The sequence below is a fragment of the Ammospiza caudacuta genome, chromosome 2, assembly GCF_027887145.1.
Source record: "Ammospiza caudacuta isolate bAmmCau1 chromosome 2, bAmmCau1.pri, whole genome shotgun sequence".
Taxonomy (NCBI): domain Eukaryota; kingdom Metazoa; phylum Chordata; class Aves; order Passeriformes; family Passerellidae; genus Ammospiza; species Ammospiza caudacuta.
The window spans coordinates 82,220,688-82,248,100 of NC_080594.1; the positions used below are offsets into that span (position 1 = coordinate 82,220,688).

At 40.0% G+C, this 27,413-nt stretch overlaps 1 protein-coding gene across 3 annotated transcripts in view; it reads left to right on the plus strand.

The window, feature by feature from the left end:
* Positions 1 to 27,413, plus strand: part of PCCA (propionyl-CoA carboxylase subunit alpha) — a 274,953-nt gene that overhangs the window by 244,397 nt on the left and 3,143 nt on the right. For all 3 annotated transcript variants that reach the window (XM_058821827.1, XM_058821835.1, XM_058821843.1), the window contains 2 exons: positions 14,514 to 14,654; positions 26,823 to 26,900. In XM_058821827.1, the coding sequence (XP_058677810.1) occupies positions 14,514 to 14,654; positions 26,823 to 26,900 (219 nt within the window). The remainder of the gene's footprint in view (positions 1 to 14,513; positions 14,655 to 26,822; positions 26,901 to 27,413) is intronic.

The window sequence follows — 27,413 nt, forward strand, 5'->3', positions numbered from 1 at the left end:
CCACGTCAGACCGGGTAACTGGGCAGATTGCAGCTATTTCTCCTCTTCCCAGCTGAGTTCCTTAGCCTTTAAGGCACATAACTAGTTTTGTTCTTCCCTTGTCCTGTTTTTCCACTCAAGTATGCATAACTGCCTGCCTTACACAGCAGCAGTGGTCTTCTTTGAGCACCTTGTAGTCAAATTTGTAAATATTTTAATTATTGAGTCCATTTTGAAGTATAGAGTGCTGAGCTGCTTGACTGCCCTTTCACCACTCTGCTTGCTTGGTGTGTTTTAGTTTTCATCTGCTGATGAAAGCACCCCTTTATTAGCCAGACTAGTATTGCATTGTCAGCCAAATTTCAGCCATGTTGAATATAGTTAAAATTTAAAGAAAAGAAAAATTTTTGCAATGTGTCTCACTTAAAAAATTTATTAGTGAATAATGTTAGAAGAGTGATCTGTTAAACTTTGATCTTATCTCACTTTGGAATGTCCTCAATTCTATTTCTTTGCAGATTTGACAGACAAACTGGAAGCTTTAAAACTTCCAGATAACCTGCATGTTTCTTCCTAAAATTATACTGAGTAGTGAGAGTATTGGGATGGATAAAACCAGTGCTAATTATTTCTAGTCCTAAAACCCTTTCCTTTTCTTCATCCTCACATTACTCTACACAGCAATACTCAGGAATTTCTCTTTCTCAGCAGCATTCTTTGTTGTTCTGAGTTCCTTTTCCTGTTCCCAGACTAGGTTTATGTAATTATTGATACACAGACTCACTCCTGTTGCTATTTATGCCAAGTGTGATGAACTGGTATATTGAAAATAGATATCTAACTATGGCTGTGTTACCCTACCTATATTATTGCCACTAAAATTCTTTCCAGTTTTTACCTTGTGGTTAGTGGATGATTTCTAGTCTTCTCCCAGAGTAGAGAAATTCACTAATTAGCAACAGACTTAAGGAGTTCAAATGCCTTGTAAATAGTGCTTTTGTGGTGTTTTTTGTTTGCTTTCTTGTTTGTTTGTTTTTTTAAACAAAGAACGGCAGAAAAAAAAAAAACCACAAAATTTTCTAGTGATTGAAATAAGTGCACTGCTAGTTGCATTTCACCTTTTAAACCAGCTGAGTATTAGTCTGGTGACTCTGGAAAACACCTTTTGGATCTAAACCAGTGGTAGCTCCAAGTGTCTGAGCAATCATTCGGTTGGATTGCACTCAGAAAAATGCTGGTATGAGGAATAAATATAGTTTAGATACATAATAAGACAGAATGTGTAGAATTGGGGCACCATGGTGTGGTGGGAGGAATCTCTGCCCATGGCAGGGGGCCAGACCTAGATGATCTTTAAAGACTCTTTTAAACCAAACCATTCTCTGATTCTATGAAAATAAATCTCTAAAAGAAATCCTACAATGGCAATTGCAAATATAAATATAAATTGCAAATATAAATCAATTTTAAAAATAGATTGCTCAGTGAAGTGGAGAACCAATAAAATATTTATTCAAAGTCCATTATCTTTGAGTTTGATTTGCATTTCAGGAAATTTTCCTAGCTTTCTTTCTGACTGTTTTCATTAGGAGGATAGTCAGAGAGTTTCACATGTTGTGTAAATAATTGTGTCAGTAACAGAGATGAAACATGCAGATCAGTATGTCTGTGAATGCTTCACAAAGACTCAGTTTAATTAAAAAATTAAACATTGAGTCACTTTAACCAAGAATTTAATAATATTGCTGTGAGGATAGAGGTTAAATCAATTAGGAAGTAATGGCCAAAGCTCACATAATAATAACTTTGGTGGGAGCAGCTATGAGTTATTAACTGAGGTACTCTAGTCTGATGGTAGTTTGGCTGATTGCCTTTTACTGCCCTGCCAAGCATACTTGACAGGATGACAGAATCCTTAGGGCTGGATGGGACCTCTGGAGATCGTTTGATCCAACCCCCCAACAAGTCAGGGTCACACGTGGCAGGTGACACAGGGATGTGTCCAGGGGGGTTTGCAATGTCTCCAAAGAGGGACACCCCACGCCCCCCTGGGCAGCCTGTCCCAGTGCTCTGCCACCCTCAGTGGGGAGTTCTTCATGTCAGGGTATTGCATACAGCATCATTCATCACTTCATCCCAAGTCCACTGGATAATGTTGCTGTTCACTGATAAATGAGTCCCAGGACTCACTTCTTACAGGAGTGTTAAAGGTTTGGGCTAAGACAGCTCAATCATAAGTTGTTTAATCATAGAATCATATAATAGTTTGGGTTGGAAGGAGCCTTAAACAGCATCTCATTCCAATCCTCCTGCTGTGGGCAGGGACACTTTCCACTAGACCACATTGCTCAATGTCCTGTCTAACCTGGCCTGGAACAGTGCCGGGATGGGGCATCTGCAGCCTTTCTGAGCAGCCTGTTCCAGTGTCCCACCAACCTCACAGTAAAGAATTTCTTCCTAATATCTTATTTAAATTTACCCTCTTTCAGTTTAAAGGCATCAATCCCCCTTTCTCATGTCACTAGAGGCCCTTGTAAAAGATCCCTCTCCAACTCTTTCGTAGTCCTGTTTATGTAGTGGAAGGCTGCTCAAAGGTAGATGTGGCACCTACAGTAGAACTGGACCCTGTTCTCCTGACTTTTGTGGCATATTTGGACCTGAAGAAGGAAGTGTCTGTATTATGTGGTACTGAGGAGGTACAGCAGCAAAGCTCCAAATGTGTATTTTGAATGAGGAAGGAAGATAGAATACAAGTACCTTCACTGCTGAGTGACACATGATCAAGGATTTGTATTGCCAGATTGGATTTAGATGTTTCAATTTTGCTTAAGTGTCCTACTTTAGGTATGTAAGTCTTTTTGAACCTAGCCCTAGATAGTAACAAATGTTGTCATGGAAGGTTTGAATTACAAAAGCACTAGTCTGTGACACAAAAGAGCATTTTAAGTCCTACATGAATAGTTCTGCCAGTAATCACAGATGCAATAGCATGTATTTCTAAATGATAAAGGTTAGAGAATGTGCATCTATTGCTAATGTATGCATCCTTCCTAAGGCCATGAAACAATCATTGGAAATTTAATGGTAACAGGTATCACACCAGTGCTGTGCTATGGCTGAGACTTTCATGATGATTTAGTATCCAGTATAATTTTAAAACCATAACTAAACCCTGTTTTATTGCCTATAATAAAATGTGTAGATTTTAGGTGGATTTTCATAGTCTTACTGTCACTCTTATTTTATTGCCTCTGAAATAAAAATGTTATTTCTTTAAACTGGGGAATAAAAAAGTAGAGCACAATTAAGTGGTTTTTCAGCAGCCCCCTCCTGAAGAAGACAGTAAGAATGAGAGATTACTTTTTCAAACAATTTTTTTCCAGGCAGATATGTTCTTATTTATGTGCAATGTAGTAATTCACTTAGTTCTTACTGAATTCAAAATTCTGACTGAAGTATCTTGGGTGATACCATGAACTGAGTGAAATTAGTGGGACTACTGACAAAAATAAATCCAGAACAAGATCACATCCAGGATTTAAAGCCTCTGTATCTCTAACCTGGCCAGTAATGGTACTAAACCCCCTAAATCAGTAGTCAGGCTGTGTAATTGCCATGGTGTGAGAAGTGTCTGTCAGGAAGACATATGGAAGAGATTATCACACCTTTTATGTAAAGCTGCACCATCTTGGATGACCTGAGTTCTCACACATGTACTCCTTTCTCACAGCTTCCCCTCATGACCATCTAGACTCCTGCTTGGAATTTTGAGTTTCCAACAGCCTTACAAAGGTATCTAGACTTGCCCAGGGGGCTTCATATTTAAACTTTCCCAAGTCCGTATTTCAATCCAGAGAGGATTAAAATATACTGAATCAAATGTCTGTAAAACGGCCCTGGCCTCCTACACATATTTTTCTCCAGTTGTAGATGTCATTGTGCTACCTGCTGTACAAAACAGAACAGAAAGATGCTGTGACTTACCAAGTAGTATTTGGAAGTGTTCCAAGGCAAATTAACAGACCAAGCTCTAACCAGTGCTTGCCCAACCATTAGAAAACTTAGTAAGCTGTGAAAGAATGCAGTTTGCTCTGCAGTTTTCTCCCTATGAAATGCACAGACTAAAACCATTTTTGCAGTCAGTGGGAATTAAGGTCTATCTAAATGTTCTCTGTGGTTGTAGGTATCCTCATAATGAATGAAAGACCTCTCTCTGCTCTGCTTTTCCCTCCATTTAAGTGAGTGCCAAAAGTAGCACTGAGCTTGAAGGGAAGAGGAGTCAAACATTTATTATATCCTGGCCACCCAGAGGGGGAAAAACATTGGTGCCTACTTGACCTTTCCGTAAATGAATTTTACTCAATAGGTTGGGATTTTTTTTTCCTAGTGAGGATATGTTATGTCCTATATCAGATAGATAGTACTTTTCAAAAAGTACTTTCATACTAAACGTACTGAATAGCTTACAAATTTGTAGGTAACCAAAAGGAATCAGGGTGCAAAGTAGTAAATATCCTACAGGTTTTGGTTTGCTATGTAATTGGTACTTCAGTTTTACACATCTTTGGCTTTTCCCTTTTTATAAGTAATTACCTTGGTTTCTAGTCAAACCAGACTCTACAGGTTGCTTTTGTGAGCCTTGAGCCATTTATTATCAATGGACTTGCTTTTATTGTCATGAAATCCCTTACTCAACAAGTTACTGTGTCAGGACATACAACTAAGTTTGTAGTCACCTGTGGCCAGTGCAGCTCATGGCAGCCATTATTAGCTGGGAACATCTGTGTAACTCCTCAGACAGTCAACTCCAGGACAGCTGAACCAAACTTCTCTCTGAAATATTTCAAGATGTAGTTGTAGGTGATGATATTGCCTCTACAGCTGCTTTCCATGGGTAAGAACAGGAGCAGGGCAAGTGGCTACTTCTGAGGCAGCATGTTTTCATTTTCACAACACTGAGCCTTTCCAGCCATGCTGGCTGTGGTACAGCTGAAATCTCACAGCAAGCAAATAGTATAGTTCCATGCAGGTAACTGTGATAGGTGCAGTTACATGGAGGTTCAGACTATCAGCACACTTAATCTTGCCTGCTACCACTGGCTCTGCCCCTCACCTTTTCCTGCATGCATCCTGTAACAGTGAGCACTTCAGTGGTTTGCTTGGTTTTTTGTTTGTTTGCTTTGGAAGGATTTAGGCTTTGTTTGTTTGTTTATTGGGTTTTTTAGGGGGTGTATTTTTCTAAAAAATGAAAACCAAAACCCCATCCCATTTTGCAGCTGTCTGGGTGTTCTCTGCTACACAATGCAGAACCAAATGTATGGTTCTTGTCAGCGGGTTTTATTGTCATATAAAATAATGACAATTATTTTATAATTGTCATTATTCATAATGACAATTAAATTTATAATTTAATGATGTCATATAAAATAAACAGGTCAAATGTTCTTGCCCATTTAAATACTTGTAGAAATAAAAGTTTTTAAATTAATACATGTTAAAAACCTCAGTATTATATAATAAGGCTAGTCATGTTTAACCACACTGTCTGCAAGATATATTTTTTCTTACTCTAGATCATATTCTGTGTTTAAGGGGTATGATTTTGTAAACACTTAAGATGTGATCTGCCTTATACTAAAAAGAAGTCCTGATGGCTGCTGTTGGCCTGGTTATGTGTGAAAAGTTAGGCAAAAGCCTGCAGGACTGGGAGACACATTTCAGAGAACAAGTAGTTGCTTTTTCTTGTGCAGATATTTTCATGCTTTTTTTTCAACAGATTTTATCAGAGAAATGGAAATTATTACAGTAGGACCTTCTGGTGTTTTGAGAAAAAAAGCAAGTCAGTAATAATGTAACCAAGCCATTTTCACAAAGTTGCAAGTGCTTTGGCCAAAACCCCTTTCTAACCAACCTGCCGGTGAGTTGAGGCAGTGTGTGTTTTACCCATGTTCCACATGTGGTACTCATGGCAGTTCTCCCTGGCTCTGTCATTAAATAGCAGATTTAAAGTAAATGTTTGAAGTATAAGTTGACTGTATTGGAAGCATAAGGGTGATGAAAGTGATGCATTATGTCACTGTAGCACATTGACATTATCAATTATGTGTTATTAAACAGCTTAGCTAACTGAATGATTTACCTTGTGTTTAACTGCCTCTTTCAATTAAAAGTAGCAAATGCTGTAGAACTGGGGCACAGTCACAGAAACCATATATTTTCTCCTGTTAACACCAGCACTGCTGACATGCAAGTGATGGGAGTGTTGGCATTTTGCTGCAGGCTCTAATGGGCTAGTTTAAATGGCCTAAAAAAAGTGATTAATGATTAGGAACAGGAGTGTTACACAGCTTCACAGCTCTTTTCCTCAATGCATTTCCATTTGCGTCAACCAGCTGCACACTTGGGAGGTGTTATTTCAAAGTAGTCAACACAGGGGCTTTTTTCTGCTACCATTTGTTTCTATTTCTTAGGTCCCTTTGCTTGTGCAGGTATAGCTAGTGTTTCCTTAAAGCTGTAAGCTTTAGTGATAAAGGAGGATATCCTCAGATTAGTATGTCTGGTGACCAATATCTAAAACTGTGGAACTCTATTGTCAAAATATTTTTACCATCACTCTGCTTCCTCCTGTTAGGTTTATTGTGTTGGAAATAATCTAAAGGTTCCTCTTGGAGTAACTGAAGCACTTCATCAACCACTACATGATTCCCTTCTGCTATTCACTTGATTTTTGCAAGCAGTAATTTGTACATTAGTCCTGCTTGTTTGTAACGGGTAACTGTCCACCCCTAAGCCTCCCTTTATATACATGGATACACATCTACACATATATCTGTTATGTGTATTTCTTTGGGATCTGAGATCAATAGATGCTGCTGCCACCCCAAGCAATAATTAACACTTTAACCCCTCTTGCCCCAAGTAATAATTAGGTGCCATGAGTCGAAAAAACAAGTAGTGCCAAAAGAAAATTAAAAACAAGGTTGGAAAATCTAGCATCTCACTCCTTTTAATGAACCTTAGGAGAGTGAGGCGTCTAGCAGACATAATGCATTCTCTTTGCTCTTTCAAGCTAAGGCAATATCAAACACTGGAGTAGAGGGGATTGAACACTCAAGGGTAAGATATCTTGTACTTTTTGGAAGTTTATTTCACTGTACTGAGATCTTAGAGCTTGTGGCTGAAAGTCAGCACTTGCTCTCAGGTTGTTGCAAGAGAGGGAAATACATTTTCTTAGAGCAGGACATTTGTGTAGTATTTTAGTTGCTAGCATTTTTTTAGTGATCAAAGTATGAAGCTAAGTCTAGCTCTGTACAAGTTCAACTAAGTTTTCTGAACAAGAAACTTAAAAAAAGTCCATACAATAATTTGGAAGGCAGAGGGTGAAGGGGGGGGTTTAGGTTTAGAGTGTAGTGGCATTGACTGCAGCACATATACTGGAGCCACTCTTTTGCAGAATAGAAATGATGCCAAAGAGATTTGCAGTGTCTGTGGAGGAATAAGCAGTGGCTCAAAGATGAGAGTTGGCTTGTCCTTGAATATTGTGTTCAAGGTAGTATTGTAGCTCATGTTCCTTTTTTAATGCAATATTTAGGAAACTAAGGCTGAGGCAGGCATGCTAAGACTCCATGTGTGTGTTTGTTCTCTGGCTTTGCTGTACCTTTGACTCAGCTGATGGACTTCAGCCAAGCATATCAGAGAAGGAAGAATCCAAAAATCATTATGGTCCAACCTGTTTCTTGAATAAAATGTGTCCAGGTGGAGGAGGAAGCTGTAACTCTGTGTGGTGGGGAGTGTGGTCAGAGGCTTTGGTTAAAGTTGAGTTTTTTAAGATGAGAGAATGCAGACTGGGAAGTGCAGCTGGGAGTACCCCCAGGGCTGTAATGGTGTTTTAAGTGGCAAACAACTACAAACCTCATCTGAGAAAAAGCAGGCCTTGATAGTCCTGGTGCTGACACAGCTACTTGTTACATCTGAGAGATTCTCCTCTTGTTTGTGCAGTACACAGAGGGGAGTTTAGATGAGTTTTCTTGTCTGCATATGCACGGGCCAGAATATGAATAAGTTTTACTACAGGTGTGAAAAGCTGCTTCCCTTCTTCCTCGTTATCCTTATTAGGACATTTAGCTTATCAGTAGCCACTTGAATGTCTTGGTTGGTTTGTTTATTTCTTTATTTAATTAATTATGTTTTATTTTTTCACGGACATTTTCTGTTTGCAGAGCCTGCCTTTCTAGTCCTTGGTTGGGCCAAGGGAACATCTGCTTTACATAGTTTGCAAGTGTTGCTTATTAACTCAGGCTCCCCAAATTCGGGCAGTGTGGTGCCTGTTCCCAGGCCAGGCTCAGCCTGCTGCTTGTCCTTCGGAAGCACGTGTTGAAGTTCATTACACACATTTATTCTTCAGTTTTCTGCTTGGCTTGGATTCGCTCCTAAGATTGTGTACTGAGATGATGATGTAAACTATATAATATTTTTTTTTCCTTAGGCACCCGCGCAGCGCTTTTCCCCTGTAGTTCATAGTAGTACTGCTTGTGGGCAGGTTTCAAAGGAATCTCATCTCCATATGGTTTTACCCGATAATCCTTTATCCACCATCTTCAGCTCTCATTCCGTTGCTTTCTTGCCTGTGGCTACGTTTCTATCTCTGCATCAATTAGCACAGTGATTTATACAACAAGCAAGCAGTTTAGAGGTAATGGTACACAATTAACATCTCATTCCACCATAAAGGGTATGCTAAATACCCCAGTCACTGCTTTCTCTGCCTGGAATTGAAATAAGTGTTTGTCCTAATTCATATGCTATCTGATGTGAAGTGGGCCCGCTTTGTACGGCACTACACCATTAATCTAATTATAGATAGCTGCAAATGAAGTGCTGTCTGAGCACAGAGACTGAAGAAAATAGCGCTTTTGTCATTTAGCATGACTCTGTGAAGCAAGATCGCACTTTACACGGCAGCACGGCAAAATGGGAATCTGAATAGTATCGCTGCCTGTTGCATCTTTTCTAATTACAACCGCATTGTAAACACAACTGGGCGCTGATACAAATAGAGCTGTAGATACGCTGTCATGTGGGTTGTAGGAGAAAATCCTTAGTGTGCTGTTGTATTAAATGATGCATCCTGATTGACAGCTACCTTGAGACTGCGCTGATGGAGTTGTCAAAGCATTGTGCGACCGCGCTGCTCCGGCGGCGGCAGCTGCGGCTCCCGGCCGGGCGGGAGGGCATCGCCGGCTCCCCGTCCGTCTGCCTGTCTGTCTGTCCGTCCGCTCCCGGCCCGGCCGCCCTCCGCTCTGCCCGCCCGGCCTCCGAATGCAGCGGAGGGAAGCTGCTTTTTGCATGGCTTTAACCCTTGGTAGGTTTCTCTCGAGTGTTAATTATGTATCACACAAGGAATGGAAAGTGGGAAGTGCGGTTGAATTGCGAGTCTAATTAAGTTTCTGCTGCTGGAGTGTGTACTACGTGGTGGTGAGGCTCCTCTCGGTTTTCTTCCCTTTTGCTGCTGCTAGAGGCTCGTGTTTTTTGTGACTGTTTTGGTATTTTTATTATTGCTATTTTTTTCATTAGCTGTCTCTGTAGCAGTTTGAGTGTTTGCTCCTCCATCAGACTAAAAGTGCTGTTATTTTGTGCAGGTGGTAATGCCAATCCTCACCACCACCCTGTGGAAGCAAATTAGCTCTAGAACCCAGAGCTCGGGGGGAAAAAAGTGATTTGCAAAATGTCCTTTATCTCCTAGTTCAGTAAGGAGTCCTTGACTCTGAAAGAAGGTGGTGTCTGACATTGTCGAGTAATATGGAATAAATAAATTTTCAGTAATATGGAATAAATAATTTTCCTGCTTAGATGCTGTGGTGGAAATGTAAGCAAGGGTATGGTCATGATGTTGATGTGTATAATGGTTAATAAAAAAGGCAGCGTGCTCATTGTGTTTGGAACTGGAACATTGCTCGGGATTGCTTCCCCTGAATACAGAATAATGTACTCAAGTGAACTGATGACGTCAAACCACAGGTGACAACAGTGAAGTGACTTGAGGCAGGACGTGGATTAGGAATGCTGAAGGGAAATTATGCGACCACAGTTAATACATTTCACTGGTTCCAAACCCCAGACTGTGAGGCTAGTGAAAATAATGAAGACACAGAGCAGACAATTTCTCTACTGAAATCTGAGCTACGTAAGATTTTCACCCTTCTGACCACAGGAATGACAGACATTTGAAAAACATGGTTGAACATTTAGGTAAAGTATGCTGAAAATCCACATCTGGTCAGCAGTCCAAACACTAACGTAAGTAACATGTGGGTAGTGATTACTCTATAAAATCTCCAATGGAGTTTGAACATTTACAGCGTCTGGGGACATGAGTTTCAGGTGTACAGGGAAGATCATATTTAATAAACTAATGTGAGGTGTAACAGAGTGAATTTTGAACATTTTAGTGAATGTATGCCTAATATGATAAGGGAACCATATCTGTGCAAACTACAGAACTTGTTTTAAGCACAGATGGAGCAATATATGCCCTGGCCATCTTTTTTGTAGCAGTCTATTTGCCTACTGACTTGAGGGATCAGTAGGGAATGTGCTGACAAAGAACAATCCACAAAACCCAAGGTATAATTTTCACTGTATTTGGTTTCTTCTCCCCTGCCCCCACCCTGTATTGCTATTACTTCACCTTTTTGTGTTCTTATTTTTGTCATGGAGATTTGGTTGTAAGAGGTAGTTTTGTGTTTTACATAAACATCCAATTTAGTGAGAGATGTCAGACAGGATGCCGTTACCCTTAGAAAACTATTAAGTAACATCACTTTTCCCTACTATAATTTTTGTCAACTGACTGTGGACTCCAGTGGTCTGGTGGAAAAGAAACGCCTGTTTTGTGCCATCAAAAGCTGTATGGCTCCTTTTGGTACTGCTTTATTGACTTTACTTTGGCTGGCAGAATTGGGCTTTGAAACCCTGTGGAGTGGAGCAGTGGCTGGTGACAAGTACTCATCAGCAGAGATCTGATGGCTAGCAGATTTCCCTGCTCTCAGAGTGCACCTGCAATCTCTTTATGACTTCAACAAATGTTTCTTCTGGTTTAGGCCAGTGGAAACCTCCTGGTCTCTATTTATAACTCAAACTTAACAACCTTCCCCAATTTACGCCCCTGTCTTTCTCCCATCTCCTCCTCCTCCTGAGCATAAAGGAAGAAAATCAGAACCTCATCCGTACTTGGTTAGCAGCATATCAAAACTTCTGCTTCCTATGTTCAGCATTGTTCTCGCTAAATCAAAGGCATAGCAGCAGCGTTCGTCATGTAATGAAAATATGTGGTATTTTCTTAATTGTCTTTGTTGTGGCACCACTGGTGGGCATTGTTTGGCATGGCCTTCCAGAGAGTCCTGTGGCTCTCACTGAGCTGCACCTGGGTTGAGTGAACAGCACCCTGCACCCCATTCCACAGCTCCTCTCCAGGGATAAGGAGCAGCATCACAAAGGGATATTTATGCAGGTATTTAGTGGGGTCCAGCCAGCAGCAGAAATACATCAAAGGTAATCTTAGAGAAGGAACCTTTCTTTGCACTATGTCTTTTTATATTCTGAAAGGTCATTTGTGATCCAAAAAAGGCCTTTCCCCAGAAGTTTACTGTTGTTATTTTTTACTTTTTGATTATAGTAACTTGCTTATCCCCCAAACAGACTAAAGAACAATAAACAAATACAAAAGGAAAAGGAACAGCTCATCAATAACAAAGATCTGGGTTTTAAAGCTTTGAGAGTACTGACTCTTACATCTCACTCCAAGCAAAGCAGGAGTCCTGCAGAGAAAGGAATCTAAAAGATATGAAAATTATAAAGATAGTAAAAACAATGTTTGGTAGGGATATTTTAGCTTGGTGTGGGGAACTGAGCTTTAAAGTGCAGCATACTGAGGAATGTGTTTTTCCCCCACTGCTGAATGTTGTGAAGTGCATAGGGAATTCTGTATTTCAACCCCTGTGAAATACTGTAACCTAGATGAATGCAGAAGGTCTGGCTTTCTCTTCAAGTTCAAATTTTGAAATTGGGCTGCTCAGGAGTGTTAATGTATCTTAAAAAAACTAAATGGTATCTAAACCTAATCCTTTGAAATCATACCAAAATAGTCTCTTGCAAGAGACAACAATACAGTCCACAAATATAACTTATTTCTGCATTCTTCCTTTTTAAATTTCTTTTATTAAAAAAAAATATTTTCAAACTCTTGAGTACAAAGAAGACACCAACCATGGATACTGAAACTGTGCAATTTGTTGTAATTATATTCCCCCCCATAGATTTAATGAAGGACTTTTAAGTACAATTTATCTTTGATAAATAGTCCCTCTACACAGAATGTTTATTAGATTGACAGCAGAATACACTCTGCAAGCTTTTTTTCCTTGCCACTTATGACTCAGATGAATTTTAATAGGAGTAAAAAGCTTTTATTTGCACAGTAATTTCACTTAAGGATCATATCCTTCAGAAACTGGCAGACACTTGTATGTCTTGATTGCAAAACAGACACTCAAGAGTAAAGAAACATGCATAAGATGTTATTATTTGACTTGTCACACTGATGCAATTCTATTTGCAGCTTATGTCACTAATTCTCCCATGGGCATCGCCCGCTGTGTCCCTGCACACGGAGCGTGTGTCTGTGTGTGCTCACACATGTGCACCTGGAAAAGGGCTGGATCAGCCTGGAAAAGGGGCTGGATCAGCCTGGAAAAGGGCTGTGGTCAGCCTGGAAAAGGAGCTGTGATCAGCCTGGAAAAGGAGCTGTGATCAGCCTGGAAAAGGGGCTGTGGTCAGCCTGGACGCAGTGTCTTGAGCTGGGAGAGGGCTGGCTGTGCTTTGGGGTGGGAATCCTGAGTGGCACAGCCTCAATGGCCATGGTGATGCCTGTGGGAGGCTTGGGGTTAAAGCTGCTTTCTGCGTACAAAATGGTGCTGGTTTCTCTGTGCCATGGCAATTGTGACCGAGGCACATGGCTGGGAATGGTCCTCAAATTTTGGGGTGCTACTTCCAGCTCCACGGAGCATCGCTGTGGTGTTTTACTACACTTACTGGGCTGTGGTGGCAGGATCGGTTCATGTAACTGTTTGCCTGTGTTTCCAGGTAAAAGTGAGTATTTCTGAGTGACTGGCTACACTGTTCATCTCACAAAATGTTGTGTGCCCACACACCATTTATGGAGGATGATAATCCTCTGTTACGTTGTTTTAACTCGGCTTTGAAAGCTGCATTTTAAAGATGTCACTGCAGAGTTAATCACCTTTTGCATGTATTTCTAAATGCCTTGTTCTGTTTCCTACAGAAGCAGAAGGTAGAGTCTCCCTTTACCTTCACCAGAAGGATATCGGATTTTTTCTGTCCATGTAAAAATGAAAAGTAAAGACATTTTATTGTTAATAAAACAATAGCTAATTGTTTTGGAGGAAAACATACTGTTCCAAGCGAGGTGTTGAACTTTACATCAGCAAAATAAGCATTTGAATTGTAAATGCCGTCCGTCGGATGCTTATTATTAAAACCTTTGTTTAAATTATTGATGAAGTGCGGTGCTGGCCTTCGCTCGGAGTGCCCTGGCGAGGCGCGAGTGTCGCACAGAGACCTGCTGCCATCTACTGGCTCCGTGCGCTCCCTCCGGTGCCGGCCGTCCGTCCGTCCTTCTGTCTGTCTGTCTGAGGGCAGGGAGCTCGCCAAGTAATGGCAAGGTTTTAAACACTAAAAGCTCTGGGGCCGAAATCACTTTAGGCAATATTTATTTGCCTTTCGAAGGGTTTCGTTTAAAGGGATGCTCTCACCTGAGGGTCATCATATTCCCCTCTGATTTTAATCCATATAAAACATACTAGAGAAAAGAATACTTTCTCCAGATATGTAATAGCTGCTGAATGGGTTTTATTGCAGATAAAGCATATTCAATACAACAGGGTTTGATTGTTCTGCTTATGCATGAAAAATCAGAATTGAAATGGAATTACTAGGCTTTAATTGCAAAATTTGAACAAATTACTAACTTCAAACATTAAATACATGGTAAATGTTTAAAAGGTAAACATAATGTTTAAGATCAGTCATGGCATTGACAGTCTGTTAGACTTTCCCAAAAGGTCAATTTCCAATTCATCACTGCACTGCAAAAGAATCCCTCGATATTCCTTATCCACCAAAGATAATGTGCAGCAAGCATTAAGGCATTTTTGTTTTTAAATTTGAATCTCCCCTCTTTCCCCCCAATTTTAAAATGAGTCTGACATCTCCTTACTGTACTTGATTCTTTGGTTTTATGTGCACTTTGCTGCAGACTGGGGTTGCATATTTTTCTTTCTACATCCTGAAAATGAAACTCTATTTGAATAAAGATTTCAAACAGTGTTTTTTAGACACTCCTGTGAAGAACAGCTAACAGATGTATTACATAAAAACATGCCATAAAATAATGCAGGCTATTGACTGGAATTCACCAAGGTACAGTTTTCTAAACCAGTCCTCTTCCTATTCTTTAGTACAAATTGCAAATCCTGACGAAGGTTGCTGCGGAGCTGAGCAAGTACATGCCAGAGAAAGCAGCAGAGGACACCTCCAGCATTTTGAGATCTCCCATGCCTGGAACAGTGGTGGCAGTTTCTGTCAAGCCTGGAGACATGGTAAGAAATATGATCTATATATCTGCGTTTTCATTATATATGCCACGGAAATTTCACCTTGGTGCAACTGAAAGTACAGGTCACAAGGTTTGGTGTGGGGTTTTTTGTTGTCTTGGTTTTGTTCCTTTTTTTTTTTTTTTTGTAATCACCTGTAGAATAAGGTGTGCTGAAGGATGTGTGCTGTTTTTAGTTTGAGTTTTAAAAACTAAGAAGGAAAATAATTTCAAATTAAACCGGCTTTAAAAGAAAAAAATTCAGCCTGGTACAAGTTTACAGCAGAAACTCAAAGAGATAGCTTGGTTTTGTATCCCAAATACCTTTTGATACCTTGAGGGGCAGGACAGGTATCAAGGAAGAAAATGGTAAGTAAATTCACATAAGTCTGTCTGTCTGTCTGTCTGTCTGTCTATCTATCTATCTATCTATCTATCTATCTATCTATCTGTCATCTATATATAAAAGCTGTTAATGCTAGCAGGAGGAAATTGTTGATTTTCTGCCCTGAAGTAATGAAAATATTACTTGAAAAAAGGGGACATGGGATAGATATTTAACTTAACCTTTTTTTTTTTTTTTTTTTTTTTTAAGAAGTTCTGTGTTATCATTTCGCAAAACACATGAGTTGGGAATTCTATTCTGGGAATTTCCAGGCTCATGTGGTAATCTTCTTGTCTTGGAGAAGGAAAGAACTTTCCATGCAGAAGGGTAAGGGATTATGCTGGTCTGGGGTTTCCAGTCCTCCTTACTCAAATTGAGTTGGAAACAAATTTTTGTTTTAAAGTTGTGTATAAACACTGACTTGAACTCAGCTTTATATGAAATTCTACCACATTGTATCATATGTTATTTCTAAGGTTGAGGCCCTTGTGTCTCATAACCACTGAAAACCAGGTAGTGAGAGCAAACACAGAACTATTTGAATCAGGTTGTGCATATTAATTTTAAAGTACTGTCATCAGTAAATGATGCCATAAACATCTATGTAGCACTTAGATACAAACAGAAGCTTCAGTCACAGGGTTCATAATTTATGGCAATGAAACCTAGATTTTCTTGAAAGAGGATTCAAAAATGGGATCAAGATCTGAAATACAAAATCAGGATTGCACTTATTACGTGACAGTCATCGATCATGCTGGCAAAGTGCTATATTTGCTTACATTTTGCTATGATACCACCTTTGGTTTTAAAATATATGGCTGTTTCTGTCTATACAGTGAAAACAGACTCATCATGTTAATGTAAAAGATCTGTAGGTGCCAATGTTTGTAATGAAATAAAGACATTTCAGAGGAGAAAGATCTAAGCTGGTAAGAAATTAGAAATTCTTTTAGCTTCTACACTTAACTTTCTTGTCTATGGTCTATACATGCATGCACACAGTTTAGATATGTTAAAACAAAAGAGCAGTATTCAATTAAAAATATTCTTTGTGTCATGACATGGACAGAGGAATCTGCTTTGTCAAGGTGCAAACAAGTGGCTGAATGAGAACGATCGTAAGCAAATACTTTTTGTAAAGAATTAAGGAAAACATTTTTAAGTCAAGGATTTTAAGACTTTAAACTTTTTTGTTTGATATTTATTTTTGAGAAGTTAATTCTAAATGTTTCCAGCCTTCTTGCCCTGAAGAATACTTCTTCTTGTTGTCTTGAAAGAATATAATCAGTGGAGAAGGAGGCCAGAGCCTAAGGGATTTTAAGTAAATAAATAAATGAACCTCCCTCCACAAATCTACAAGTGGTGCTGTGCATCAGAGCACAAGTTGTTAAATAATGTGTGTGAGATTTCTTTTTTCCCTTCTCCTCTCCTGCAGCTTTTTGCTGGAGGCACTGAGTGGCAGAGCATTTGAACAGCATAATCTATGTTCTGCTGACCTGAGCTTGTCATTGCTAATTGTGTGGCTTTAATTGCAAAAAACACATTTGCGTTCTTGAAAAGGGTTTAGCTTAAATCCTTCCTTTTCAGGACTAGTGTCAAAACGTTAGAAAAAAAGCGAGGCAGCCAGCGAATGAGGGTAACATCAGCTCTCGGCTCTGAATAAGCACTGGGATGGTGGGATTCAGATTACTCTTCCTGGCTGTCTGTCACAAACCAGCTCACCCACTACAGCTGCTGAAGGCATGATGGGCAGGGAACTGTAGCTCCTTGATAAATACAGCTCTTTTTGTTGCACTGCTTGGGAAAAGTCTGATTTCTTTAGTGCGCTGGAGAAATGGGAATTTAAGCAGCTCCTATTCTGTGTGCTTGCCACTGGGTTTGGCAGCTCAGATTTGCATGGTGGGTGAAAACAGCACAGCTGAAAAATGGGAAAGGTGAGGTAGTTGTCCATTCTTCCCCTCAGGTGTTGCTGCTGCTGGCAATAAAGCTGTCAGGTTAGAGCTGCTGTGAGGCTGCTGGCCCTGAGCTGTGAGCTGGGCACTACAGTGTTAGTGCAGCACAGTCCCTGTGCTCGCAGAGATGCTCTCAGAGCGGTCAGGGGCACGGGGAGCTGAGCTGTCACCCCCGTCCTTCAGGTGTAACTTTACAAATGGTGAAAAAGCACCAAGAGAGGCTCACCTCATCTTTGTGTGCCTGGCCAAACCCGTGTGATTGCCCGCGGTTCAGCTCCGGGGCACCGCGCCCGGCCAGGTGAAGCACATGGTGTTTGTGTTTCTGCAGCCAAACGAGGGGGCAGTGCTGATCCCTGGGTTAGTGTTCCCCACTCGATGGGTCATTGTTTTTACTTGAAGCATAGTGTTCTCTTTCGGCTGCTGTTGCTTTGGTCTGGTGAAGCCTGATAGAAGATTGCATGAGCATCCTCTATCCAGCTGGTCTGATAAGCAGTTTTCAATTCATTTTTTGCCAAAAGATATTGCATATACAAGGAATTTATTTTCTTTTGTCTGTAAGATGATCTGTAGATTTTAGTAACACAGTGGGGAAGTGCTGTTTGTCATTTAGAGAGAAGCAGAACTTGTGATGCTGCCAATTTCTTTGGGTTTTTAGTTACTTTCTACTTTCTTTATTTTCCTTCATGTGATCAGAAGACTGTAATTAGTTGTCACTCAGTTATTCCTGGAAGCACAATGAAGGCACTCAGAAGCAGAAAGCAACATAAACAATGAAACAGAAATCTGGCTGACTAGAAAGAAGGTTAATATTATTTAGGGAAAGAAGATTTAAATTTAGCTTACATTCCTCATAACACAGTCCCATTGATATAGGAAATACATCCCTTGTTGGGGAATGTTTGTGTATTTGTTTTCTAAGTAGTTGTTAATGACTGTATGCATTAGGATGAAATTTATATTTGGGAGAATTAATTACTTTTTAGTTCCTCATGGTGCCATGGGCCAGAGACACCACTGGACTTCAAGAGTCCAGGCAAGTAATTCACTCTGCTTTCAATAACCCTGGTGGCAGCACAAGCCAGCCCTGCTAGCACACAGCAGGATTTTTATGCCAGAGTGTGGAGATGGCACTGCACATGGTTCTAATCTCACCATAGCTACCGCAAAGACGGCACCATAAAAACTACTAAAGCTGCACAAATTCCTTTATTTACTTAGAGGGGAGGACATGGGTGGGCACTTGAAAGTACTTCTTTTTTGTGTTGAGTTGTTTGGTGTGGTTTTTGTGCATGTAGATTCTGTGCACTGAAAGTGCAGGAGAGGGGAGAGCTCTTGAAATCCTAATGGTTGCCCAGGTAAAGCAGTGTTGTTGTTCCTAAAGCAAACACACCAAAAATGTTCCCACTACTGATTTCAAATTTGGTAGTCTGAACTGTCCACAGCAACAAAGAAAGATCTTAGCTGTCCTGATTGCCTTGCAGCCTTTGCTATATTTTCCCCTTTGAACACAGCTTTTGCTTCTTCAGTTTTCTGTCTGTCAGGGATATGAAGGTGTTTTTCTTTTAGCTGAATGTTTCTGTTGGTTGTTTTTCCTTTTTACTGACATTAGCCAGGACAGGTGTTGTTAGTAAGCTGAGCATTGGTCAATAAGCTAATGCCTAATACCTGGCAGCCTAAATCACTTTAATGATTCCCCCCCACACTTAAATGTGTAAAAGGAAAGCACCCCTGGGTGAGCACCCCAATGTTACTGAGTCTTTGAGGACTACAGCCAAAAGAAGAGGATGATTATTTATTTTCACCAAAGTTTATAAATTGCCTCTCTTTCTAGTAGATTAAGATTACTCCAGGATTTATAAATTATCACCATTCAAGCTATTTTTAAAATGTACTTTTCTCATATAAAAATTCCTTATGATTTCAGCTAGTGTAGCTATGGGCATTAATATTTCATGGGATGATTTTTTTTCCTACCAAAATGTCAGCTGTTAAATGTAGATGCTAATTGTCTCAGTAATTTCAAAATTGGGTAACTTGAAGGCTGCTTTTTTAGTTGTATAACTTAGGAAAGACACTACTGTGTTTCCACCTTTTAAAAGTAATTAAAGAAAATGTTTTAAACTGCATTCATCTTTCAGTTCAGCTGCATGCATTTTATTTCAATTCCTCTTGTTATTCTTTAGAAGAATAGTTTTTAAGAAAATCTTTATTCATGATTTTCCATCTCATAAGCCTTGTTAAGTTTTTGCTATGGGAAAATATGTTTTGTTTGACCTCTACTGCTGAAATGCTCGCTACTAAAAAGCAAAACAAAAGAGCTTTCTAAATTCTATTTATCACTTCCTCATTCATTCATGTGAAAGAAAAGGTGATGTTTTAACCTTACCTGTTGCCATCAGGCAGTTGTGTGTTGTTTAAAGTTGTATTTGCCATTCAGACCTCAAAATCCTAAAAAAACCCCTCTTTTCAAATCTTATACTAATTGGAATTTATAGCAGGGAAACAAGATCCAGATTTAAACAGAAAAAATGTATTTAAGTTTCACATTCCATTTGGATAAATATGGTAGCAATAATTTAGTAAGATATTATTTAATTCAAATACTACTTTTCTCTTGTGTATGAATGTTTTCTTTTTCTACTGTTGTCTTCCCTTTTTCTTTCCTTTCCCCTCCTTTCGTCGCTCCTGTTCTTCAGAGCAAATATAAACTCCACTTGTCAGTTGAAGGGAATTTGCAAACTTGACAAAATATGGTACAAACCTTGCATCGTTTTTATGGTTCTGTGTATGTGACAATTTTCTTGGGGTTTATTTTCTGGGCCAAAAAGCCCTGTTGGTAAACAGGAAATGTTCATGGTTGTAGAATATCCAGAAAAAAAGAATTAAATATATCACCATTCTTATTACGTGGGGCCATGAGTAATAATTGTAGTTACATTGAAAAAAAATAACTGTAATAATATTTCATAATGTATTTTTCATATTTGACTTGAAAAAATTTTACTATATATTTTATGCAATTGTGTTCCAGTACAGTGTAATAAAGAAGGAAATCCGATTATGATAAGTTAGAAATAGTGAATATTATTCGTTTCCTCCTAGGAGAAAAAAAGTTACCAATCCTTTGAGAAGAATTCATATAATTTTTTCATTATTATTTTAGTGTGCTTTGCCTCTTCATGTAATAAACAACATTTTAGCTGTTACTAAAAAAGTTGATTGGTATAGATGAGGCTGAGTTAGCAGAAGAATAGCCCCAGAAGTGCTCTGCCTGAATATCACTTGCCCAGCGCCCTGGGATGGCAGAGGCAGTTGGGGCAGCGTGTTTTGGATAAGTGGGAGTGCAATGACCAGTGCTGATTGCTGTCAGGGGGACATCAGTGACCTTCAGTCAGAGGTCAGAAGATGTGGGATGTGCTATGTTCAGCTTCATTCGTTAAAGGAGTGTGGCAAAAAAAGTTTAGTAATGATTTGTCAAGTACTATTAATTGCTGCTAATTATATTTGCAGTTCTGTAGCTCTGGTTTCAAAGTTAATTTGGAAAGAAGAGAAAACTTGCACTAATTATTTTACATGGTAATGGACAATCCCAAGGAATTGCAATTGTTGCTTATCCAATTCCTCTTGATTTGTTTTCTTGTTGGATGCTGGCTGCCAGATTGCCAGTAAGTCAGAGAGAAAAATATCTGGGAAGGGAATGATACCAGCATGGACTAAATTTAAACAACAAATAAACAAACAAAATTCCCAGTATCTTCATAAATAGTGAATGCATACTTTACTCACTGCTCAGTGATTTTGCACAAGCACAAACAAGGTGCATGTTTGCGGTTATTTTGCAGAAGGCTACAAGAGAGGATAACTCTCTTTCATATGGCACTATCTTGCATTGTCCCTTTTCACTTAAAAGGCTCAACAGGGACTTAAGCTGCAGAATAGTGGAAATTGTGAGTGATGTTTACTGGTGTCTTCCCAAATATGAGGAAGGAGATACCAATAAAACACAACTCTCACTTCACTTTAAACCAAATCTAAGCTCGTATTTGCTTTGGGCTCGCATTGTTTTTTTCCACTTCAGCTCCAAGAGCCTTAAAAATGTTCCGCATCAGAGCACCTGTGTTCTAAATATAATGGTCTTAAAAATGTAATTGAGGGATTTTCACTTTTGTAGGCAAATCAGCAGGGTTGATATTGATCCGTCTTTTTAGGGAGCCACAGTGCAGCAGAAGGTGATACTGTAGAGGGCCCCGTAAACCCTCAGAGCCTTCTGTCTAATTTGGCAGAAAAACACAGAATGTCGGACAACAAAAGAACGATCCGATTCCGTAAGAAATCTTCATCCCTCCCACCTCCTTTTCATAAGATAAAAAAAAGAGACTTAATTTTTTCAGCTGCACACAATGATTTGGTGCTCACTCTTGCATTGAAACAGTTGCTGTCAAAACAGGCAGGAAACAGTTTTCTTTTAATTGCTGAAATCATTCGGAAGTGCTTCATGCACGGCTTCTATACAGCAGATGCTGTGCATTAATTGGCCTGTGTAGGGCTGACCCAGGGTTCCTTGCAGCGGGCCCAATTTTAGGCAGAGGGTTTAAATAGCTTATTTCTTATTTTGTATAACCTGGCGTACATTATGAGCGCGCCTGCACGTGGGGTATTTCATGGTCTGCAGTTTCTAATGTCATGTGGGTTTCAAAACCTGTGCTTCTCTGGTAATGTACTAGCAGCAGGTAAGCTCTAAATACCATCCATCAGGAGCTAATTTTTTATCCAGATACTCCAATGACTGATGAACCTGTCTTTTGTATGAATGTTCAGCACAGGAGAAAGCCATATGCCCCTGGCACTGGTTCCTATGCATTCTTTACAGTTTGTGGGGAGGAGATTAAGGAAAAAACAAACCCTTACATTTACATGTCTTTCATTTATTTAGCAGTTAGCACTTTCTAAAATAGCTTTAGTATTTTTTTTTTTTTAACAGTGAAAAGAGATTTAGGTCTTTTTGAGCAATCTGACTACCACTACTCATTTTCTTTATCAGGAATATTACTGCACACCCTTAATAGGGAACCTTGTTTTGCTACTCCCCGTCTGTTCAAAACAGACCTTAGCCCATTAGAAGGTCCTCCCTTGTGTGGGAAGACCACAGCTGTTACTGTAAATCTCATCCAGTAACTGTATCACCCCCATTTTGTGGCTCTGAAGGATGAAATTGAGAAATGGAATACTGTGCAGTCATCCTTTACATCTCCAATTTTAGGCCTTTGCACATCATTTTCATGCTTTTATTCCAAATCAAACAACATTAGTGAGCAACACCACTCTGTGCTAAATGCCTGGTGTCTAAGCAGCACCTACAATCTTTGTTTTTGGAGGATTTAGGATTGGGAGGCAAGATAGGGTTTTGTTGTTGGTGGGTTTTTTAAATTTTATTTTTTTAATAAATAAAGTCTTTTCTCTCCTTTCTTCCCCACCAAATCCTTCCCAGTCCCCAGTTTGTCAGAAGCAGAAATCCAGATGGTAGTGAGGTGCCTAAGATGGAGGATGCTCTGTTATGCCTCCAAAGAGGAAGTGGGAGCTCAGCATGGCTTACAAACACAACTTTAAAAAGGCTTCTGTTTCTTTAAATCCTTCTGAATAAAGTGGATCTAACTTCTTGTGAAGGATATTGGGGGCTTTAATCAGAAATAAGAAGTGGTTTAAATCATTAGCACAACAAAGCAAACTATAAGCTTGAAGATAAAAGTCTCAGGGGAAAGAGTCCTCTGAAAATAAATGGGACTTGATAGATTTCCATATCATTTATAACTTCCCTTAATTACACTTGGAAGACTTGCCAGTAAAACTGGAAAATTGGCAGCCTATATCCATTATAGTAATTTTGCCGACCATGGCAAGCAGCTGGCTTTACTGGATTTTATTTCCCATCACTCACAATTAATCATCAGCTGGAGATGTCTGAAACTCCTCAAAACGTAGCAATACTGTGTGACATTCAGGCCTCCTTAAAATGCTGAAATCTGCTGAGTAAATGGGCCGAGTTCCCCTTGCAGGGAGCTCATTTTGGTGCGAGGCAGGCTGCCGGTTAATGAGTGCCACTTCGATAATCGGATGCGAATGTGAACCCTGACCTCGTGTCAAAGGAGAGGACGCAGCAAGCTGGATAAAAGATCCGTGATTCAGGTCTGCAAACTTTACACCAATTAGACAGAGAGTGGGGAAATGCATCAGCGCCCATTGGGTTTATCAGAAAGACTTGTGGGGCTTGTGACCATTTTGTAAGCCTAACGTGGGAGACGTCCTGTCACAATCATTAAGTCTTTATGCCATGACGCACCAAAGTCTGCAGAAAGTGCACCATATTCACAGAGATCCCGTGCTAGCCGTGCCCTCGGCTGTGCGCCGTCTTCTCGTGCTCCTGAGCTGCAGAGAGCCCTAGCTCTGGCTGGGGATGGTCTGTGTGCTGCTCACGTAGGTGCAACGGGAGCGGGTCGGCCCTGCTGCTGCCCACATCCCGCTTCCACCCTGTGGCGTGAGTTGCTTGGCTGGGAAATGACCGGAGACACTTCCCTGTCCTGTGTAACCTTCTGGCCAGCGGAGGGAGCAGCCACCGTGCAGTCCCTGAGTGACCCAAACAGCACCATTGACTGGTCCCAAATCCACACTGCAACTGTTAGCAGCATCGAGATGTTTCTCTCCTCTTCAAGGATCTTTTTTCTTCATTTTTTTTCTTTCTCTTTTCTGTTTCTTTTTCACTTTTCACTCTTTGAACTGCACCATGCAGAAATAAAATGCTAAAATGCAGACTGCAGGTCTAGCAGTTAATCACTCATTTATTTTGATATACCAAGCAATGTAAAGGTCGATTTGTCTGTGGTGTAACTCTGTGGAAAAGATATCTGAGATTAATTTCTTTTAAGAAAAGGAGCCCTTTTAACTTTACTCGGTTCAAAGAAATGAGATTTTTTTTGTTTGATTTTAGTTGCCTGTTTTGACAGATTTGGGTCATCACTGAGACCTCTCTAAATGGAAATGTAAAGATGGTGGTTTTCACTGGTTTACCATCCACTGAAAGAAATAAATTATAGAATGAAAATACAGCATTAAAAATGGTCCAGATAAATCCTTAAATAAGTTAGACAGCAAGAACTTGTATACATCTCTGCAGTTTTCATTTGCAGGCTAAATAACAGGCAAAATGAAATGTGCAATTATAGAATGAAAGAAATTGGACAATGCCCAAAAGACTGAAAAAGAGGAAAGAGAGATACAAGTGCCTAATTTTAGGATTTGTCGCTTTTCAACACAATGAGTGGAGCTGTAAAGGTTTAACATAAGAACAGTAATTAACCTTCTGTGCATAAGTGACACTTGCACCAAGATAATTTTCAACAAATTGCACATCATCAGAAGCACTGCCACAGCATTTTCACATGTGGTACCTGCTGAAAGTGTCTCCTTCCTTTCAAATTAGTAAGACTAGATGTTAACTGGATACTTGGACTATAAGTTTTGTGAGCTGAGGGGGTTATTTCCTTCCCAGACACTGTCCTTTGTCATCAACCCCCACCATGCATTATATAAAACACAAAAACTTGATTTTTGAGAAAGAGGGGAAACTGAGAAGAAATTCAGATCAAGGGACATTTCCATCCCACAATCACTAACACTTCCTGCCATTTTAGCACCACACTTTTGATCTACTGAGACAATTCTGTACTTTTCCCATAGATGTGTTTCCAGACTCTCTTTAGATAACTGCTAAGTGGTTCATTTGCACACCATCCTTCTGATGAAGCCATGTCACAGTTAAATGTAACTGCTCGAGGAGAGAGTTTTGTGGCCTTGTAATCAGGCCTCTCTGATAGCAGAGCTTAACCAGAGGGTGGCAAAGTTGTTTCTAAAATGCATATTTTAATAATAGCATTATTAAAAAAAACCTTTTCCAATAAACTGTCCTGCCTGTTTTCTTTCCTTCTCTTTGAATCCAAAGTAGATATTCATTGGTTCCTCATAACCTCAGTGTTTGGAAAGTTCAGAGCAGGTGGAAGAAAAGTAATGAGGTAGGGAAAAGGAGAGGAGGAGAAGAAAGGAAAGGAAGAGTGAGCTGCTGGGACAAGGTGCAGGCAGAGCAGCAGGTGTGGAAGGAAGGAGACAAAAGACAGGGAAAGGGAATAGAGGGGAAATAACAAGTCTTTGATACTATTCACCAAATTGGACACCTGCTAATGACTTAACTGCTTGCCTGAAGCTCAGGATGGAATTTCTGCAGGGTAAGTGTTGGGTTTTGGTTATTCTCTGTATTCAGTTAGTACACCATATTCCCATAGCAAATGCTTTCCATATTTACCCTCCAAAACATCTCATACTGTTGTTGCCAATCTTTTGGAAAAAGGGTGTGTAAGCACCTTTTAATCCAATGGGTTTTGTTTTGTTTTATTTTGCTCAGAATCCATAGGTAGATATCAGTGCTTTTTAGTGAGTTAGTGAAAAAATAGGTTTAGTTAAATTTTTGGAAAGTTCTTCATTCAATGTACATTTGATCTCTGACTTCACATCTGTCTGTTAGTATATTCCTCCTAAGTGGTACACACTTGCTCTTAAATATGTATTATTCATTTTACATATAATTAGAGAAATATATCTATGTGTATATAAACAAACATTTTGTTGGCACTGGCACATATAACAGTGCATAAACCAGATTTCTGCAGGTTTCAGATTACCCTGTTTCATGAAACTTGGACATCAGAGTGAAAGCCTCCCAAACTTGCTGAGCTAATGAGGGAATAGCAGACTCCATCTGCAAAAGAGCCCAATGAAAAGACTTGCAGTGGGTGCTTGGAACCAGGCATGCCATAGGAGTGTACAGGTCCTAAATCCTGCCATGTAGGTCCTGGCACCCTTCCTCCCTGGCATGCATTGTCTTTGGGGAATGACCAGCTGATCCCTGGGTTACACTGGGTAAATTCCAAGTCCCTTGTTTGCCTCTCCTGTTTAGGCAGCCTCCAGAGCCACTGTCAAGCCTTGAGCAGCAGTTTCCTCTGTGCAAGGTGGTCCAAGTGATCCACTGGAGGGAGGATCTGACTGGGAGGCACAGGGAGCCCAGCAGAGCAGCCCAGTGGGTTCCTGGTGACCTTGAGCTTGCACATGCCTGCTAGCAGGACACAAACAGAAAGAGGAAGCCTCAGTGTTTCCTATGAAGAGCTCTGAGCTGTGGTGAAAGTGATGAGTTTGTCTCTGCTGTGCCTCCCCTGTGGATGAGAGCTGGTGGCTCCTCACTGATGAGCTCCTTTCTGTCAGTCCAAAGTCACCAGCCACCATCAGAGGCTGCCAGGTGCAGAGGTGACACGTTCTTCTCAGCATTAGCCCACTGGGTACTGCTGGACCTTCCAGCCCAAGCTCCCCCCGACACCTGCCAAGGAACTTCTGGCTTCTGAATCAGTATGAGTATCTGTGGGCCCTGCACCAGGGAAGCAAAGCAGAAGTTCCCTGGCCAAAAATGCACAAATTAGATTTTGCTCTGCATTTAATTGATGTTGAACTGTGGTGGTGTGAACTGTGGAACCTGGAGCTGAATGGATGGGATGGGAGAGGAGCCTTTCAGGTTTGCCTGGGGTAATAGTTTTAAGCAGCTGATTTTTCCCCCCCTTATTTTGCTGCCAATTTTGTGATTGTCATCTGTGTTGTGACTGTGTAACTGGCTGACTTGACTTGTGTCATCAAAGTCTTTATAGCATTTAATGAAATAATCCTTTTATTTTCCATAAGAATCATCACACTTAAAACATTTTGAATCCTCTATTCTCATTTTGTACTGCTTGAATTTCATCAGGTTTCGGAAGGTCAAGAGATTTGTGTAATTGAAGCAATGAAAATGCAGAACAGTATGATTGCTGCTAAAACAGGCAAGGTAAGCCACCTTAGGTCACTTAAAACCATATGCAACTTGTCAACAGGATAGAATTTTAAAAGGAAAAAAGGAGGATTCTGGTTGTTAAGGAATTAAGTCTGATTGTTGTAAGTCTTTCAAAGTGAGGTGTCTTTAATTTTGTAACATTTGCATCTGCTGTGAATGCTGTTAAGTAGTTCCGAGCCTTAGATAGCACAGCAGGAAATAGTTTTACTGGCTTTGGAAATTCATATAACTCTTTCTCCTAAATGATTTATTTTCTGTGATGTTACAATGCCAAGTTGAATTGAAAGGTGTTGAAGACCATTTCTCCAAATTTCATCTTTCCAGAAAAGAGAGATCTCTTTGCCAGTTAATTATTTAATGGCAAATAATTTCTCATTTAAAAAACCCACCCAGAACAAGGCATAGAAAGTGTTTTTGCAGGCGGGAGAAAACAGCAATTTTATTTTATTATTGTGACTGTTAAGTATCAAGCCACATCTGCCCATTTGTTAAGCTTTGCAAGGCTGT